General features: G+C 44.6%; 1 protein-coding gene across 2 annotated transcripts in view; it reads left to right on the top strand.

Moving 5' to 3' along the window:
- The window catches only part of ADCY2 (adenylate cyclase 2), a 394,262-nt gene that overhangs the window by 321,508 nt on the left and 55,686 nt on the right, over positions 1-17,068 (top strand). For both annotated transcript variants that reach the window (XM_032415329.1, XM_032415327.1), the window contains exons 15-16: positions 2,042-2,126; positions 14,074-14,211. In XM_032415329.1, coding sequence (XP_032271220.1) covers positions 2,042-2,126; positions 14,074-14,211 — 223 coding nt within the window. The remainder of the gene's footprint in view (positions 1-2,041; positions 2,127-14,073; positions 14,212-17,068) is intronic.

A 17,068-nucleotide genomic window follows, 5' to 3' on the forward strand; every position in this document is an offset into this window, starting at 1 on the left:
AATGTCATCACCATCATCCATCACCATCACCATCACACCATCAATGTCATCACCATCACCATCATTATCATCGTTGTCTTATGACCATCACTATCATCAGATGGTTTTACAGTTGACGTTTACTAAACCTTCTAGAAGAGACCATTGATGTGTTATTTAAACAGTTTCAGACCTAAGAAAAAGATGTAATGTTTCTGAACTCAACCTTACGAAGCTAACATTACCTTGATACCAGAAAGGAACCAGGCACACAGAATCAGAGAAAGCCCATCAGAGCTCTCCTGTAAAACTGGGTGAGAAAGATGGCAAACACAAAATCAGCAGATGAGTTACTGTGTCCCTCTTCAGTCACAAGAGTGCCAGGAGGCCTCCATTCCTCTGAGGTGTTGACTGTTTCACACTCCCCTCCCCCCACACTACCTGGCTAAGCAGGAGGCTCTGAGATTATGTGTTAGGGAGATGTGAGACTGGTGGCTTCTGACCAGAGACTGAGTCCTGGAGTGCTGTCTGAAAGCAGGATATTCTAGATAGGGGAGGTAAGGACATATGGTGCTTACCTCCACTGCACTGTAAGCAGCTCAAAACAGGTATGACATCTTACTTGTCTGTGACATTAAATACAGCCTAGCATGGGGCTAGATGTATTTGGTGTATATACACCCTTCTAGCAGAGACTTAGTGTTACTCATAAAATGTGAACAAATGTCATTATCTGGCTAGGCATTTGAAAGCACTGGGAATCACTCTAGCAGATAACTCAGTGCCCAGTGCATCACTGAGTCAGGCTCACGTTTGGGTTTGAAGTCAAGCTTTTGTTGACCTTGCTTGATGTGTAAATCATCCCGTTAGAGAGGAGGTATTTGAGAGTGTGCGCTGAGTGGAACCTTCCCATCATGACGGCCTCAGGCACTGGTTATCTCCTTTGTTTCTGTCACTGTGGACTCACAGCTGTGCACATGTGTTGCTGAGTTGCATCTGAGCCTTCCGTGCATCCATATTCAGTGTTGCCGCTCTGTTCTCTGGGCCAGTTCTTCTGTCTCAGTGTCTCTGGCCAACCTCGCTGTTAGAAGGTTCCATTGCAGTCTGAGAGACCCCTAACCTCTCCTTGGATGTCTCATTTGAATTTCAACTTTGATTATTCATTATGGTTCAGCTCTTTTAATACCCCTGAACACTTCTATCCTTTTATTAAATGAGGTTTTAAGAGGCTTTGAACTTTTTAATGATTTAAAGGATGTCTCCGGGCACCTGGGTGTCTCAGTTGGTTAGGCCTCTGACTCTTGATTTTGGCTCGGGTCATGATCTCGGGGACATGAGATTGAGCCCTGCATTGGGCTCTGCGCTCAGTGGGGAGTCTGCTTGAGATTCTCTCTCTCTCAAAATCGAATAAATAAATCTTTAAAAAACTAAAAAAAATAAAGGATGTCTCAGAGAGGCATGCAATTCTTATAAATGCTTTCATCTACCTGCAGCCTGTTGGTGGCAGAATTGTAACTTAATTTTTCACGTGATCATAGAAAGAAGCTTGCATGTTCATCAGCTTGTGCAAGAATGTGAAGGCCATGGTCCCTGAAATCTTTGGGGAACCTCAGTAAACATTTAGCTGCATGATTGCTGAAAAAAGTTGAATCCGGTTGGATTGTACTTGGGAGGGCAAGTACTTGGTGTTTCCTAAGTGAGCAGGAGTAAGGATGGGCCAGGAGGTCCTCAAGGGCATCGGATGAGGCTGCTCCTCTGGAGAAGAGGCCAAGCCCAGCCATCAAAGTGCTAGTTGTGTAAGAGAGTCAGAAAAGAGATGGTTTTGCTTTCACAAGGACCTGCTGCTTGTAGGGCAATTTTGATAAATGAGCAAGATGATCAGACACAATTGCGCATACACTTTTCTCTGGACGTATATTTGGTTTTAGCTCCATTTTCATTTCTCAGAAGGTGAGTGAGGAATGAAGTCCTCATTACGTTAAGCCCAAAGTGTTACTGATGGCTTTCCAGAATAATGGAAACTCCGCCCACACTAACCTGTTCCTTTTCGTTCCCCTGGTAGAACGTCCATTCTCGGGATCTCCTTCGGAGCTGCATTTCTATTGCTCGCCTTCATCCTCTTCATCTGCTTTGCTGGACAGCTTTTGGTAGGTACTTCAAATGCGGAACTTCTTTGAAAACTGTGCTCATTGAATGAAAACTGATTGCTTGCTTGAAACGGGAGCTTGTTGATTTACCATTTTGGGCATTTACAGATCCCAGCAAAGCAGCCTGCATGCTTTATGTCTGTGGCCCAGAATATCAACCGAGGCAGTTCGTGCACAGCCAAGACACTAATTTGAAGATTATTTGAAGTGTTGGCTGTCATGCCATAAAACTATATTCATGTTTATTTATTTCTGTCACCACTTTGTATCCTCTCTGACTTTTCAGGGTATTTATAGCAGTAAACACTAGTATAATAGGAGGTTTTTTCTATACAGGGGAATTAAAATTTAAACCAAATATGTCTTTTATATCCGCTGTCAAGATAGAAAATTTTGGAATATTTGAAAATAGCAAATGTAAAAATATATTTTTTTAGTGTTTTAATTTAAACCAATCATCACAAGCTGTTACAGTTCAAGTGCTAGTTCAGGATGTAAGAATCAAATCTAAGTGTATTCTTGAGTACGAAGTAAGTGGTTCCATGAGAGCATCATAGGAAAGCCAACAATGAGATAAAAGTCCAAAAAGATAGTGTTTTATCTTGTGTGGAAACAAGAGAGGTCACTCTGAGCCAGTTTCCAAGCATCGGGTACATTCTAGTCTGATGTGTAGAAATCTTTGAGCCAAAAAGTGTTAAGATTTCAGAGTATGTCTCTGTCTCTCAACAGTGGACACTCTATACCTATGTCTCTGCCATATACCTTTGCAAACTGATGGGGGGTTTGTTTGCTAGATCATAGTTCAGATGTTTCAAATCGGACTGGAAACTCTTCCCAAAGTGGCACTATGGTTTCGGATTTCCTGGAATGCACACGTGGCTTCTCAAACTTCTTTAAAATCCCCTGAAAACTATAGGTTGTAAATATTGCCCCATGGGAATCCTTGTCAAGTTTCTAAAATGCTTACCTACAAAGAAGTCTGGTTTTCCATGTCCACATTTTCCTTCGTTGGAAAAGCACACAGGCTCCCCCCTCTGTTTTCCCTGCCCCCAGAAGGCTCCTACAGCCCATTTCTCGGGGTTTCAGAACAGGAACTATCCCTCGTGGTCCTGCTGGAAATCCAGGCCTTTTTCTGCTTAGAACAGCTTCTATCATTGTGCTTAAATGGCCCCGTTTCTCATTTGCTGTTCCAAGGAATCCAGTCTTCAGGGTGGGGGGAGCATAGTGTATTTTTAAGGTTTCAAGCTGACTTTTTCTTTCCGCTAATTTGCTATTGAAAAGAAACAGAGAAGAGGGGGCTGGAAAAAGAATCTCCAGAGCAACTTTAAACTGCCTTTGAGAGAATGCTTTTGCTCTTATGTAATGTCTCTCCTCTCGGCCTGGGTATAATCCAACCAACAGCTCATGGCTCCTTGTCTCTCCCGGGCCCACCTCGTGGTGCTTCGGGGCTGTTGGGATTCCACACCCACAGGCCTGGTTTCTCCTTCCCAGGGTCTTCCTAAGACCCTGACACCCACACACCAGATGCAAGGGAATCCGTAACTCTGTGTTGTCTTAAAGGGAACGTTTCAGTGCTGGGAATGAATGGGTGCCTGCCTCCTCCTCGAAAGAAGCCTGATTTGGCCAAAGTGGTCAGGAAGCCTGGGCTTGAAGACGTCTGTCTTTCTGAACTTGAATTAGTAGGATCAGGGAATGAGTCTCCCCCCACTCCCACCAGTGACCGGCTGTAATCCTTGGTCGAGAGATAATCCTGATAAAATTCAAGAAGGGATTCTTCTCATTCTCATATGAGGTTCTCTGCACTGTTTAAAGGATTCTGTAAGGACTTTTTTCTAACCATCAACATCAAACAAATTAAGGCAAGGCCAGTGTAAAAAGGCTTTCAGTGTGCTTTCTATTCTACTTTCCAAATTCAATGAAAAGTGCTGTGTGTCACAGATAATCCTAGTGGTCATGGAGAACATGCATTACATCCTAACTGCACATCCCCTGACCTCCTGGAAACCTATCAATTGTAGGAAGTGTTCCTATGATTTCATTTATTTTTGGATTAAATACTGAGTTTCTGAAGGTGTATTTAATATCCCAGAAATATTAATATCCTTCATATCCTCCCATTAACATATGTTAACTTAAATGCCAGAGGCAACATTGATGCTCATAGTACTGGCACTAAATTCTCCGGATGAAGAATTCAAGTAAAATACTTTGATAGAGGAGGTTGAGAAGAGGTAAGCCTGACGGAGATTTTTCCTCCAAGAGCTTTACCTTTGTCCCCCCTGGGGACCTGCCTGCCATTGACTTGTCATTACTATAGAGCTGGGTTTGATTAAAAAAAAAAAAAGTAGAGACCCATTAAAATGGGCAAAAAATAAGAGTGATCATGAAATGCAGGGTTTTTTGTGGTTTTTTTCCTTTTGCTAGAAAAATCAGAGACTTGTTCGGTGTGAGAAAAAAGTCAGGGAACATATTTGTTACCACATTTCCTGTGATGAGAAGCCAGGAGCAAACCTCTGTCTGCTCCCCGCTCCTGCCCCCCCTGCCCTGGCGGCTCCCCAGCAGCCACCCCCACCCCCGCCCCATGTGCCCACTTCACCGTGTGGGTGGGCCCTGCAACTGCTCGCCTTCTAGAAACTTTCTCAGAAACCCACCAGCCCCTGCAACGGGCCCTTCCTCGAGCGCCGTGTGGCTTAGGATCTGTGCCATAGAATTTGGCACTTGATTATATAACAACTGATTTGACTCCCCCTCCTTTTTTTTCTTTTTTTCTTGGTGGAGTGTGACTGTTGTTTCCCCTTACATAGAGTGGGTTTTCTGAGAATTGTTTCCCGCGCTGGCTTTCTGTCCCCCAGTGAAGCCAGCGGAATGCTGCCCACAGACCTGCCTTCTCTCATGCACTACAGTTCCTTGACTCTGATCGGCTTCGACTTGTCTCCACGGTTGGAAATAATCTCCTGGCCTTGCCCAACCAACTCTGAGAGCCCACCTTTGTCACACCCACGTCCCTCGTGCCTACTGGTCGGGCTTCCCGTTTTGTGCTATTATCTGTGATCTTTTCGATGGAAAGGGCGCTAGTGAGTTCGCTGCGGCCCTGTTTTGTTCCTTGTAGTACTTCAGGCACTTGAGATACAAGATAAATATTGAATCTCAGTAAGCTTGAAGGAATGTTGGGTTGCACCCAAAGGCAGCCTCCTGGCCCTGCTGCGCAGAAAACGTCTCACTCTCCCCCTCCCCCGGGGGGACTTTTTCTGAGCATGTGGCTCTGAGTTCAGCCCCAGTCACCGATCCCTGCTGCCAAGGCTGCCAGGCCCCTGCCCAGCCGGCGTCCTGGCCTGTCCCGTCCTCCCTTGTCAGGTGTGTGCCAGCACTGCTGCCTCAGTGCCTTCCCAAGGTCAGCAAGCATTTCAGGATGGCACACCTTGAGAGGCAACAGGAAACTCAGAGGTGACCTTGTCTGGCCCCACATTTTGTGGATGAGAGGTGCCCAGCTCTGGAAGTGCTATGTGCTTCAGCCAGTATCCACTTCCAGTCATTTAGGGGAATAGTTTTGGACGGTGCCAGCTGTGTCTGGAGAGAGTCACCAGCAGGGGAGTGCCCAGCACCAGGCAGGGATGTCCACGTTCGTGGTCGTGGGCACGAGTGGCACGGAGCCAGCCTTGCAGTCATGGCTAAGCATCCGCTGGTCAGAATCACGCTGGAAAGTCAAGACCACCTCATAGAGAACCTCATTCATCTTTCCCTTTGGTCTGGTTTCCTGATACACATTATTCAGCTGTTGGCCCAGTTTATTTAAAACTGGATTCTGGGGAAAGTACAGCTTCATCGTAAAAGACATTTGGAAAGATGGGGAGGGGGTGGGGAAAGTTAATTTACGAGTGAATTTAGACTCTATAAACTATTCTAGTAAGAAGTACCTTTCATAGTAATACTTTGCAAAATGTTTTCACAAATGAGACTCCTTCAAATATGAAAATCTGTTATTTTACTTGATAACAAAACAATCCAGTTTACCTAACTAGAAACTAAAACGTAGAATAAGAGATTCAAGTTTACATTTTCGTTACAGTCAGCAATGAAAGTAATAATACTTGTCATAATATTAGTAATAATAAATACACAATTACTGCCGGATTTAACACAAAACTACCTAAGTGGACTTACATCTCTGTAACAAATACGAGAGTGGCTCTAACCAAAAATACCACCAAGAAAACCAACCCCCAAAACGTCTTTTAGAACAAGGATGCCAGATAACAGTAAATGAAAATGCTAGCATGCTCAGAAGAGATTTTTCTCTCAATGTGGTTGCCTCATGCTTTGTGTAGCAGAGATTCTGTGATGCCCGCCCACCAACCCTGTTCCTGACAGAGATGAAAGCACAAACATCAAGTTTGTCCTGTGGAAAGAAAGTAGGTCACACACTGGCTCATAGAAAAGCTTTCTACCCCACAGAAGCGTTTTTCCCTTGAAGTCTATTTTCTCCAATGTCAATATAATTCTGCCAGCGTTCTTTCATACTTTCCCACTGTCCTTTCCTTCCTTCTTTCTATTCAGCTTTTCCTTGTCAGTATGTGGGTGTTAGGTGTGTCTCTGGTAAACAACATCCAGTTGCATGTTACTTCCTCTGATCTAGCAGTCTCTCTCTTTTAACTGACAAGTATAACACATTTGCGTGTATTATAATTACCACCGCAGTCTTATTGTGCTTTTTCTTTAATCCATCATGTGTCTTCTTTGTTTCTACTTATTTTTCCCTCTCTCCTGTATTCTCTTGGATCCATGGAATTTATTTATTCTCCTTTATTCCTTCTAGTGTCTTGGAAGTTTTATATCCTAGTATTTTCTTTTTACTGATTAACTTAAAATGTATAACGTACACAAGACTAACAGAACTCAGTAATATCTCCATCTTGTTGTTGAAGAATACCATACTCTAAATCTGATCATTCCATCTTCCATTCCGTTATCGAATATGGAAGATGGAATAAAATGATCAGATTCTTGAAACTGGAAACTCAGTAGTTATGCTGAAGAAAGTAAGATGAGAGCTGGGTAGGTAACCTATAAAACAGCACAGAGAGATAGAGTGTTGGTTAAATTTTTCTAAATTTGAACTGCTCGTGTTATTCATTGTCATCATCATTCTTGTTGTATATCAATATCTCACCTTTCTTCCTGAATATCATTCCTTCCCCCAGGACTCAGTCTCCATATTCCCAAAGGATTGTTCCTTTTCTAATCTTTTCAGTAAGAGCCTGTGCATAATGTAGTCAGCTTTTGTATTTTAAAAATGGTCTGTTTTTTCTTCATTGAGTTTGTGATAATTTCTAACATTGTGAAAACATGAGTCCATATTTTCCAAGGAGAAATCCACAGTCTAATTGCTATTTCTTGGTAGCTAATATGTCTTCTTTCTGGTTGTTTTGTAGATTTGCTCTTTGTCAGTCGTGGGCCATAGATTCCTTGTGTTGAGGTACAGGTTTGCTTTCATTTTCCTGTTTGGGAGTCAGGATGTCCCATCAGCCACGGAGCTCAGGGTTTGCTCCAGGTCCGTAAAGCTGCTGCTCCGTAGCTTCTTGTATTTTGCTTCTTTCCTGGTCCTTCTGTTCTCCTTTTCTCAAACTTTCATTACAAGTGTCTGGAATCTTCATTGTACCTTCTGTGCCTCAAGATTCCTTTCATGTTTTTCATCCCTGTCTTTCTGTGCTGTTCTGTGGGCTATTTCCTCAGAGCTATCCTACTCTCTTCAGCACAACTACTGAGTTACTCAATATCTACATTTTCATCTTTTGAGAGTCTTTGTGGATCATTTTTAAAATGCATCTGTTATTTTCTCTTAAGGGCTCTTTCATTATGTACTCTAATCCATCTTTGATTATTTTAATGTTATTTTGACAACTGTTTCAGATTGATAATGATACTTGAAGATCCTGTGGTGCTAATTTTACTTTCTGTTGTGTCTGTTGATTCTTCCTCTTAGGCCCATTGTCCTATGTAGTTCATAATTTCTTTTTTATTTTGAGGTCATGTTCAGTGGGAATTATCCTCCAACAACTAGCAGGAACTCTAAGGACTTTCTCTGGTCTTTGACCCAGTTCAAAACCCCTCAACTTGAAGTTCCTATTATGAAGCATATAACATAATTTCAAACCCATCACCCATATTTAGAGTTAGAATTTATCATTGGAAGTTTGTTGATACTTCCTGAACTAGTGCATGAAGTTTTTCTTGACTTCACATGGAGGGAACAGTCTTCTGAGCCTTCTGGGATTTTTTTGTTTGTTGTTTTTGTTTTTGTTGAAGTATAATTAACATACAGTATTGTGTTAGTTTTAGGTGTACTATATAATGATTCAACAATTCTATACATTACTCAGTGCTCATATGATCCAGTAATTCCACTATTGAGTATTTACCCAAAGTAAATGAAAACACTAATTTGAAAAGAGATAGGCACCCCTGAGGCTTCTGGTTTTATTCAGGGATCTTGGTCTCAGCTGCCCACCCTTTGCAAGCCCAAGGCAACATCTTCTTTCCTCCTGTGAGCATCAGAAGCCCAACCCTTAGGTGTCACAGCTTGTGTCCAGTTCCAGAACACTCCTAGGCCAACCCCACAGCCTCAGTCCCTCGGTGAACTCCTTCTTCATTTCTGGCTGCTGGAAATTTCTCTTTGAAGAATAAGTGGCTGATACACATTAAGATAAGATCATTAAGATAAAGATAAGATAACATAATGAGTAAACCTCTGTTGAGTCCCTACTCTTTGCTCAACACTGTGCTGCTTTGGGAATACAAAGAGGGGTGTGATATAGTCACCATCCTCAGGCAGCTCCCCATGTGGCCAGAGACAAGCACATCATCAAAGATAACGCGATGTGGACAGGCTGTGAGTGCCACACAGTGGATGGACGGCTGAGGAATGTGTTTCACTCAGGGCTTATGAAAGACACATGTTGACTTTGTAAATATGATTGATTGAAATAAAGAAGCCTTTCTGTAGGAAATTTAAGTACAATTAAAGAATCAATAATGCACATGGCAGTCTCTGTGGCACCAAATGTAACAAGTAAATGTTGCCGCAGCTGGTTGCTGCCATTCAAAAAGACAGTCCTTGGGGAATTAAAATGCCAAAGTAGATGTTCCTCTAGGCAATTACACAAAAATGCACGTTTAGGGCGCCTGGGTGGCTCAGTTGGTTAAGCGACTGCCTTCGGCTCAGGTCATGATCCTGGAGTCCCTGGATCGAGTCCCGCATCGGGCTCCCTGCTCGGCAGGGAGTCTGCTTCTCCCTCTGCCCCTCCCCCCTCTCATGTGCTTGCTCTCTCTCATTCTCTCTCTCTCAAATAAATAAATAAAAAATCTTTAAAAAAAAAAAATGCACGTTTATATGATAAACTTCACCATTTTTTTCAGGCAAGATTTTAAGATGAGCTTTGTTTTTCTTTTTTTTTTTTTTTAAAGATTTTATTTATTTATTTGAGAGAGAGAATGAGAGAGAGAGAGAGAGAGAGCACATGAGAGGGGGGAGGGTCAGAGGGAGAAGCAGACTCCCCGCTGAGCAGGGAGCCCGATGCGGGACTCGATCCCGGGACTCCAGGATCATGACCTGAGCCGAAGGCAGTTGCTTAACCAACTGAGCCACCCAGGCGCCCTGAGCTTTGTTTTTCTAATAATAAAAATTTGCTACTTCCCGTTATATTTATGGCTTTTCTAAATGTTTTTCATTTTATTAAACTTCACTTAATAGCAACATCTACTTCTTTTCAGGTAACTGATTTTATTTTTTAAAAGGACTGGGGCTCCTGGGTGACTCAGTCAGTTCTTTAGTGTCCAACTCTTGATTTCAGCTCAGGTTGTAATCTTGGGGTTGTGAGATGAAGCCCCACATTGGGCTTCACACTGTGTGTGGAATCTGTTTAAGATTCTCTCTCTCTCTCTCTCTCCCTCTGCTCCTCCCCCCACCCACGTGCACGTGCACACTCTCTAAAGATAAAAATAATAAATAATAAAAATAAAAGGACACTAATGAAGTTGTTAATGCAATCTGCTGCTATAATTATTACATTAAATTAGGAGGAATTTTAGAGTGAAAGATTACCCATTGTTTCTAGTGCAAGAGGTTCAAAGTGGGGGGAGGGAAGGAAGGAAGCGAGGAAGGTTGAGAGGGGAGGGGATATTTTTTTCCACTTGTTGTTTTTCTTTTAGTCCAAACACAGTATATGAATATTTTATTTTTCTGAGAAGCATCTTCTGCCTGTACTGAATGAAGAATGTTGACATTCATCCACACCCTCGCTGGCTAACTGCACTGGCCATCGTCCCCCGCACCAAGCCCCCAGTAGCGTTTGCATATGAATTTATATTCTTTCTCCTTTTACATCTACCACTGCAGTTAGCACGAGTTCCACATCTGTCAGTGGTTGCGTGTGGCATCGACAGCCGTGGCATTTCTAGAAGGCCCACAGTGAGCTCACTGTGAGTAGGAGGCCAGCATGCATACAGTGAGACCCATTGATGGTCAAGAAAGGGAGGACACAGATTTGACTGGAATGATGCCAGTCACTAAACAAAAGATCACATAGAGGAACAAACCTGGGCTCTCATTTTCGTCTGAAGAGCACCTTCTGAATAAAAGCCCAAATATTCTAGGAGATGGTATCATTTATAATGTTTCATTAGGGTGGTGCAAATTTTAATAAACTTATTTTTCCAACAGAGACTTTACTCAAATACTTAACCAAAAGTAGAATAAACTGAGCTAAATTATCAGATCAGGATCCAAGCAGTGCTTTTTACTCAGAGCTGCAGTGGAATCAACGGTCTCCTTTTCCTTAATCAGATCCTTCTGCTTTGAGACTGATGTGTCTTCTCTCCTCGGCTCCCGCGAACGTCTTCGCCTCCCTCCTCCTCCTCTCTCTGCACTGTGGCTCAGGGCACGTGCTCCTGTCACCCGCTGTTCCCTTCTCCTTGTCGCCAGCCATGCTTACTGATTCTCACGTTTGGGACAGTTCTCTTCACGTGGCCTCCACGTGATGACAGGAATGAAGAGAGAAGGCAGGCTGCCTGGAGGACACACTGTAGTGAAAAGGAGGGGAAATGAGGTTTTTTTTTTCATATCGGTATGAAGCAAGAGATTTTTAGTCCCTAAAATGTCTCTGAGAAGTATTGTTTTCTTCATAATTGTGACAAGAAGAGCTGAGGTTCTCTGTCCTGCTCTTGGTGCCTGACGTAGCTCGTTTAATCTCTTACAAGACCAAGAAGCCAGACATTATTGTGCCATTTTAGAGACGAGGAAGCTGAGACCAGGGAGGATAATTACCCCACAGCAAGTCTCTCAGCTGTCAGGGTTTGATACTGGGCCCCTGGGCTGGTTCTTACTGTCCTAACCAGCTCTCATCCTGTGTTGTAGGATCTCATGTAGGGACGCCTGGGCGGCTCAGTCAGTAAAGGGTCATGACTCTTGGTTTCAACTCGGGTCATGATCTCAGGGTTCTGGGATTGAGTCCTGCGTTGGACTCCACACTCAGCACGGAGTTTGCTTGGGTTTCTATCTTTCTCCCTCTGCCTCTGCCCCTCCCCCCGCTTGAGCTCTCAATCTCCCTCTAAATGGATAAATGAAATCTTTTTAAAAAAAAGAGTCTGATTTATTCAGTGTATTAGCGTTTGACGTACTGCAATGCTTCCATTAAGGCTAAAGCTGACATATAAATCAAAACCTCAATGAGATACCACCTCACACCAGTCAGAATGGCTAAAATTAACAAGTCAGGAAATGACAGATGTTGGCAGGGATGTGGAGAAAGGGGAACCCTCCTACACTGTTGGTGGGAATGCAAGTTGGTGCAGCCACTCTGGAAAACAGTGTGGAGGTTCCTCAAAAAGTTGAAAATAGAGCTACCCTATGACCCAGCAATTGCACTACTGGGTATTTACCCCAAAGATACAAATGTATCTGAAGGGGCATGTGCACCCCAATGTTTACAGCAGCAATGTCCACAACAGCCAAACTGTGGAAGGAGCCTTAAATGTCCATCAACAGATGAATGGATAAAGAAGATGTGGTATATATATACAATGGAATATTATGCGGCCATCAAGAAAATGAAATCTTGCCATTTGCAACGATGAGGATGGAACTAGAGGGTATTATGCTAAGCGAAATAAGTCAATCAGAGAAAGACAAGTATCATATGATCTCACTGATATGAGGAATTTGAGAGACAAGATAGAGGATCATAGGGGAAGGGAGGGGAAAAATGAAACAAGATGAAACCAGAGAGGGAGACAAACCATAGAGACTCTTAATCTCAGGAAACAAACTGAGGGTTGCTGGAGTGGGGGGGGTGGGAGGGATGGGGTGGCTGGGTGATGGACACTGGGGAGGGTATGTGCTATGGTGAGCGCTGTGAATTATGTAAGACTGTTGAATCACAGACCTGTACCCCTGAAACAAATAAGACATTATATGTTAAAAAAAAAAAGACTAAAGCTGACATGTTTTTAAGAATCAATCAGAAAGATGATGTGAAAGAGGGAGAGAAATAAAGGTGCTGTTTGTTCGCAGGAGGATTCGCTGTTTGGGTTTTAGGGATGTCACACCTGTCTTACTGTCATAGTAACTTAGTACAAGTCAGAAAAGTACAGGATGTTGGCCTTGTCTTAAAATTTTTGAAATCAACCTTTTTTTTGTTTTCAAGACACATAGCCGTAGGGCCATAGCCCCTTTCACATGAAGGTGAAAGTGTAGATCCCTAGAGAAGCCTTACGCACCTGCTTGTCCCGTCAGGGGCCTCTGTGAACACGGTAGCGCCTGCCACAGGCCGTGTGTCACCCACCCCCCAGAACTCCCCCCGCCTCTGTTCCCCCACCACCTGGACGAAGGTCTGCATCACAGTGGCCCTCCCCGGAAAGGCGGCCCTCAGGATGAAGTGAGCTCATCCCTTGAAATCCCACAGAACAGCATCTGGTCCACAGAAAATGCTGAGGGAACGTTGCCATCCTGTCAATACCTCAGTTCCGTCTCGTATCCAAAGAGCTTCTCCAACATCCGTGCTCATGGCCACATTACTAGCAAGAGCCACAAGCCACACAGGGTCCATCCGCAGATGAATGACCTCAGTCATTCATGACCTGAGCCTGGGTGGCTCAGTCGCTTACGCGTCTGCCTTCGCCTCAGGTCATGACCCCAGGGTCCTGGGATCGAGCCCCGCATCGGGCTCCCTGCTCAGCGGGGAGTCTGCTTCCCCCTCTCCCTCTGTTCTCCCCCTGTGCTTATGCTCTCTCTCTCTCTCTCCTTCTCTCAAATGAATAAATAAAAAATCTTTTTAAAAAAATAAAGAGGGAGAATGTTCTGTTATGTGTTTTTAACACAATTAAAAATTTGGACGAGAGCCTCTCCAAGTGGAAAGAAGCCCCCACAGGGCAGGATGAGGTAAAGCCATCAGCAGGACACACACCCGAGAGCAGTGGGTGGTGGTGTGGAGCTACGGGCATCAGTCTGCTTTGGGGTCCACTTGTATCCTTAGGCCGAGCTACCTGCCCACCTGTGTTCAGCATGGGTTGGCTGAGGGATGATAACTGCTTTAGCATTGCTGTGATCTGAGACCCAACGCATCCCCCAACTTGGTATAATTAACTGACACATTTTTCCTTTACCAGAGATTTTTTTAAAAAACATAGTTTCAGGTGTATTTAAAAGGACATACAAGCACGTTCTACATTTATCATAGAAATTTAACTAATTTGTTCTTTATTTGTAACCATGATGCCAACATAATTTTAATAAGGTTTATGACCTGGTCTGGGCCTCCGGGGTGGGGGGTGGGGAGCAGAGCCTGCTCGTTTGCTCTGTGAAGAATACTGAGGCCTCTGGTCATTTTAAACATCACGAAGAAACTCGAGAGAATACATAAACCAGCAATGCATTTCCTTTTCTGTCTCCTCCCAGCAATGCAGCAAGAAGGCCTCGGTCTCTCTCCTGTGGCTGTTGAAGTCGTCGGGCGTCATTGCAGACCGGCCCTGGCCGCGGGTCTCCCTCACCGTCCTCACCACGGCCATCATTCTGACCATGGCCGTGTTCAACATGGTGAGTCAGGGCTTCCACCAGCACGGCCCTCTTGGCTTCCCGTGCCGGACTCGGTGGGATTTTCCAACCTTGACCATAGCTCCGAGGTGACACCAGTGATCGCCTATTCAATTCAACCTCCACCTGCTGCACCAGCGGCTTCCCACCTCCCTGCTGGCTACGGAGATGACATTGAATGTCAGCAGGGCAATCAAAGATCACAGAACCATCTAGATACAGGGAGTGCGGTGGGAGAGGCGTCCTGCTCTGGAGTCTAAAAGGCCCAATCTCAAACGTTAGCTGCCCACTTTTCCAGCTGTGCAATTTTCGAGGGTGTTCATTAAATGTCCACGGACTCCATGTCCACGTCTGGGTCCAGGAGCGAATGATGGAGAAAGAATTCTTGAAACATTTTTGGTGCAAAAAGGTGCCTTTACTATAGCACGGGGACAGGACCTGTGGGCAAGAGTAGCTACTCCAGGGTTGTGCGGAGTGACCGATTCTAGACTTTGTAGTTGGTGGGGCTTAGGGATAGTGTAAATCCCAAGGAATTTGGAAGCAAGGCTTCCAGGACCTTGAGGGGCTAGCTGCTTGCTAAGGCAGGGTTATTTACTACTGTCTAGTAAAACCATAGTTGCGAGACTCTTCAGATGTGGATCTGTGGGCCATATGCTTGGACGGGAATTGCTAGCATATATCTTGGGGGGTGTTTACGGTTATCAGAGGGAAGTCAAACTAACCAGAGCAAAGCTTTGGTGGAAAACATGAAAGAAATTCCTGGAGGGAGCTGTGGGAGTCTTACAGTCTCCCGCCTGGAGACTCCGAGCCCTGGCAAAGTCTGGTCTCTGTTCCGTTCACTCCCCTCTCGCTGCCACGCTTAGGACAGAACCAGGTCATTAGTGAATATTTAACCAGCGGTCTCTCTTACTATCCCGGTGTGGCCATCACAGGTATGCCTTCAAAACAGACGTGCAGCTAATCCACGCACATTTCAGTGCGTCCCTATTATTCTGACATTATCACCATCAACCGTAAGGCGTGAAGATACTTCATATTTTGGATGTTTTACTGGTTGTTGGAACTACAGAGTATCATGTACAGTCCTTGCCTTCCAGAAGCAGGAAATCAAGTTGAGGAGGTAGAAATTAAATAATAAAGACATAGTTTTTGCCAATTAGCTTTCCTTTGGCATAAAAAGATCTATTAGGCATAAATATGTGCCTGGTGCATTGCTAGATGCTAGAACCCAAAGCCTGGTCCCTGCCTCCGGGAGTTCACAGGGAAGTCCAGGAGACTGGCACCTGGATAAACCCATCGTGGGTCTCAGAGCCGGAGACAGAGACGTGTGGAGAGGTGGCAAGGAAGGAGCGCAGGGCCAGCTGCACTGAGTTCTAGAGGATGGGTAGAAAGAGGTCACCAGAGCGGGAGGAAAGGTGAGGAAGAGGGGAGACCTGGGGCATCTGGGACTCAACTGAGAGCAGACATTGGTATTAAGAAGGAGTGAAAGGGCTAGGCTGAAGGGGCCCTCGGATGTTTTCTTGGCATCTGTCCTACCTTTACTCCGTAGAGCATGCTGTCCCTTCTGATACACGTGGAGATTCAGGTAAAGCTGACGCCAACGGGAAGCAAGAGATGAGATGGCCTCTTCATCTGCTTCACTCCACCTAGAAATCCATCTTAAGTAGTCCTGGAACGGGGGGTGCCCTTGGCCTGATAAAACCAGGATTCATCACCTAATGTTTTAGAGACAGAACCTACATGGAAAACAGATCTGACTGCATTTCATAGGGAATATTTGGTGTGAAGGAGGGCCGGTCACTGTCTGTAAATGGTTGAGGAGCTGAGCATTTAGAAGATTTTATATATATATATATATATGTGTGTGTATATATATATAAAATAATATATATATAAACTGTGTTTCCTTCGGAGAAAAAATTACATCCTCAGGAGCAGAAATACATCTCCCAAAATTATTTTCCTTTCTCACAAAGAATGGAGTTTGTTGCCAAGTGAGGTAGAGAAGTCTGTGGGACACACATTAGAAGTATGATGGATGACCCTCGAGAGAAAAATGAAGGGAGGCTTCGTTCCACGTCCTGAGCCGACTCCTGCAGCAGAGGCTGTGAGCAAGGAGGAAGCCAGAGGACCTTTTTCTGTCCATCATTTGTATTGATATCTGGTGCCGTGAAATTAGTGGGTCTTTTCCATGCAGATGCTGCTGTCATATTTCTGATTTCAAAGAAACATCATAAAACGGTATGAAAGCCGACATTAGGTAAGGAAAGGAAATCGTTTTCCCTGGTTGTAAATCTTTCTTATGATTTCTTTTTAAACACAGAAGGGGAAGGACTTGTTCACCAAGGTGCGGTCTTTGCCCACATCTGAAGATTTATAGAGGAATGCCCTCGAGCTCCTCGGACCCCTGTCCCCTAAGTTACGATTGCGGGAGGCAGACACAGCATCCCATGTCGTGGGCCACACTGATGCAGCATTCCGAGGCTGAGCACCAATGGGTGCTGTGCAGGGGAAGTGAGCCCCCAGGGTCACCCACTCACGCTCGGGCAAGAAGACCCCTTCCGCTGGGACACGGGTGTCCTCCAGTCTTTACCTGGGCACCATCAAGTGCTCTCGGTGTGATTTCTTTGCCTTTTCTCCTAACTCTGCTTCAACCCCCATCCTGGAGAGGTTTCTGTTTAATTCAGCATAGCTTTTTTTTTTTCAAGATTTTATTTGTTAATTCATGAGAGACTGAGAGAGAGGAAGAGAAGCAGAGGGAGAAGCAGGCTCCCCGCGGAGCAGGGAGCCTGATGCAGGACTCGATCCCAGGACCCTGGAATCATGACCTGAGCAGAAGGCAGATGCTTAATCGACTGAG

This window comes from Phoca vitulina, unplaced genomic scaffold (assembly GCF_004348235.1).
Source record: "Phoca vitulina isolate PV1807 unplaced genomic scaffold, GSC_HSeal_1.0 scaffold17, whole genome shotgun sequence".
NCBI classification, from domain to species: domain Eukaryota; kingdom Metazoa; phylum Chordata; class Mammalia; order Carnivora; family Phocidae; genus Phoca; species Phoca vitulina.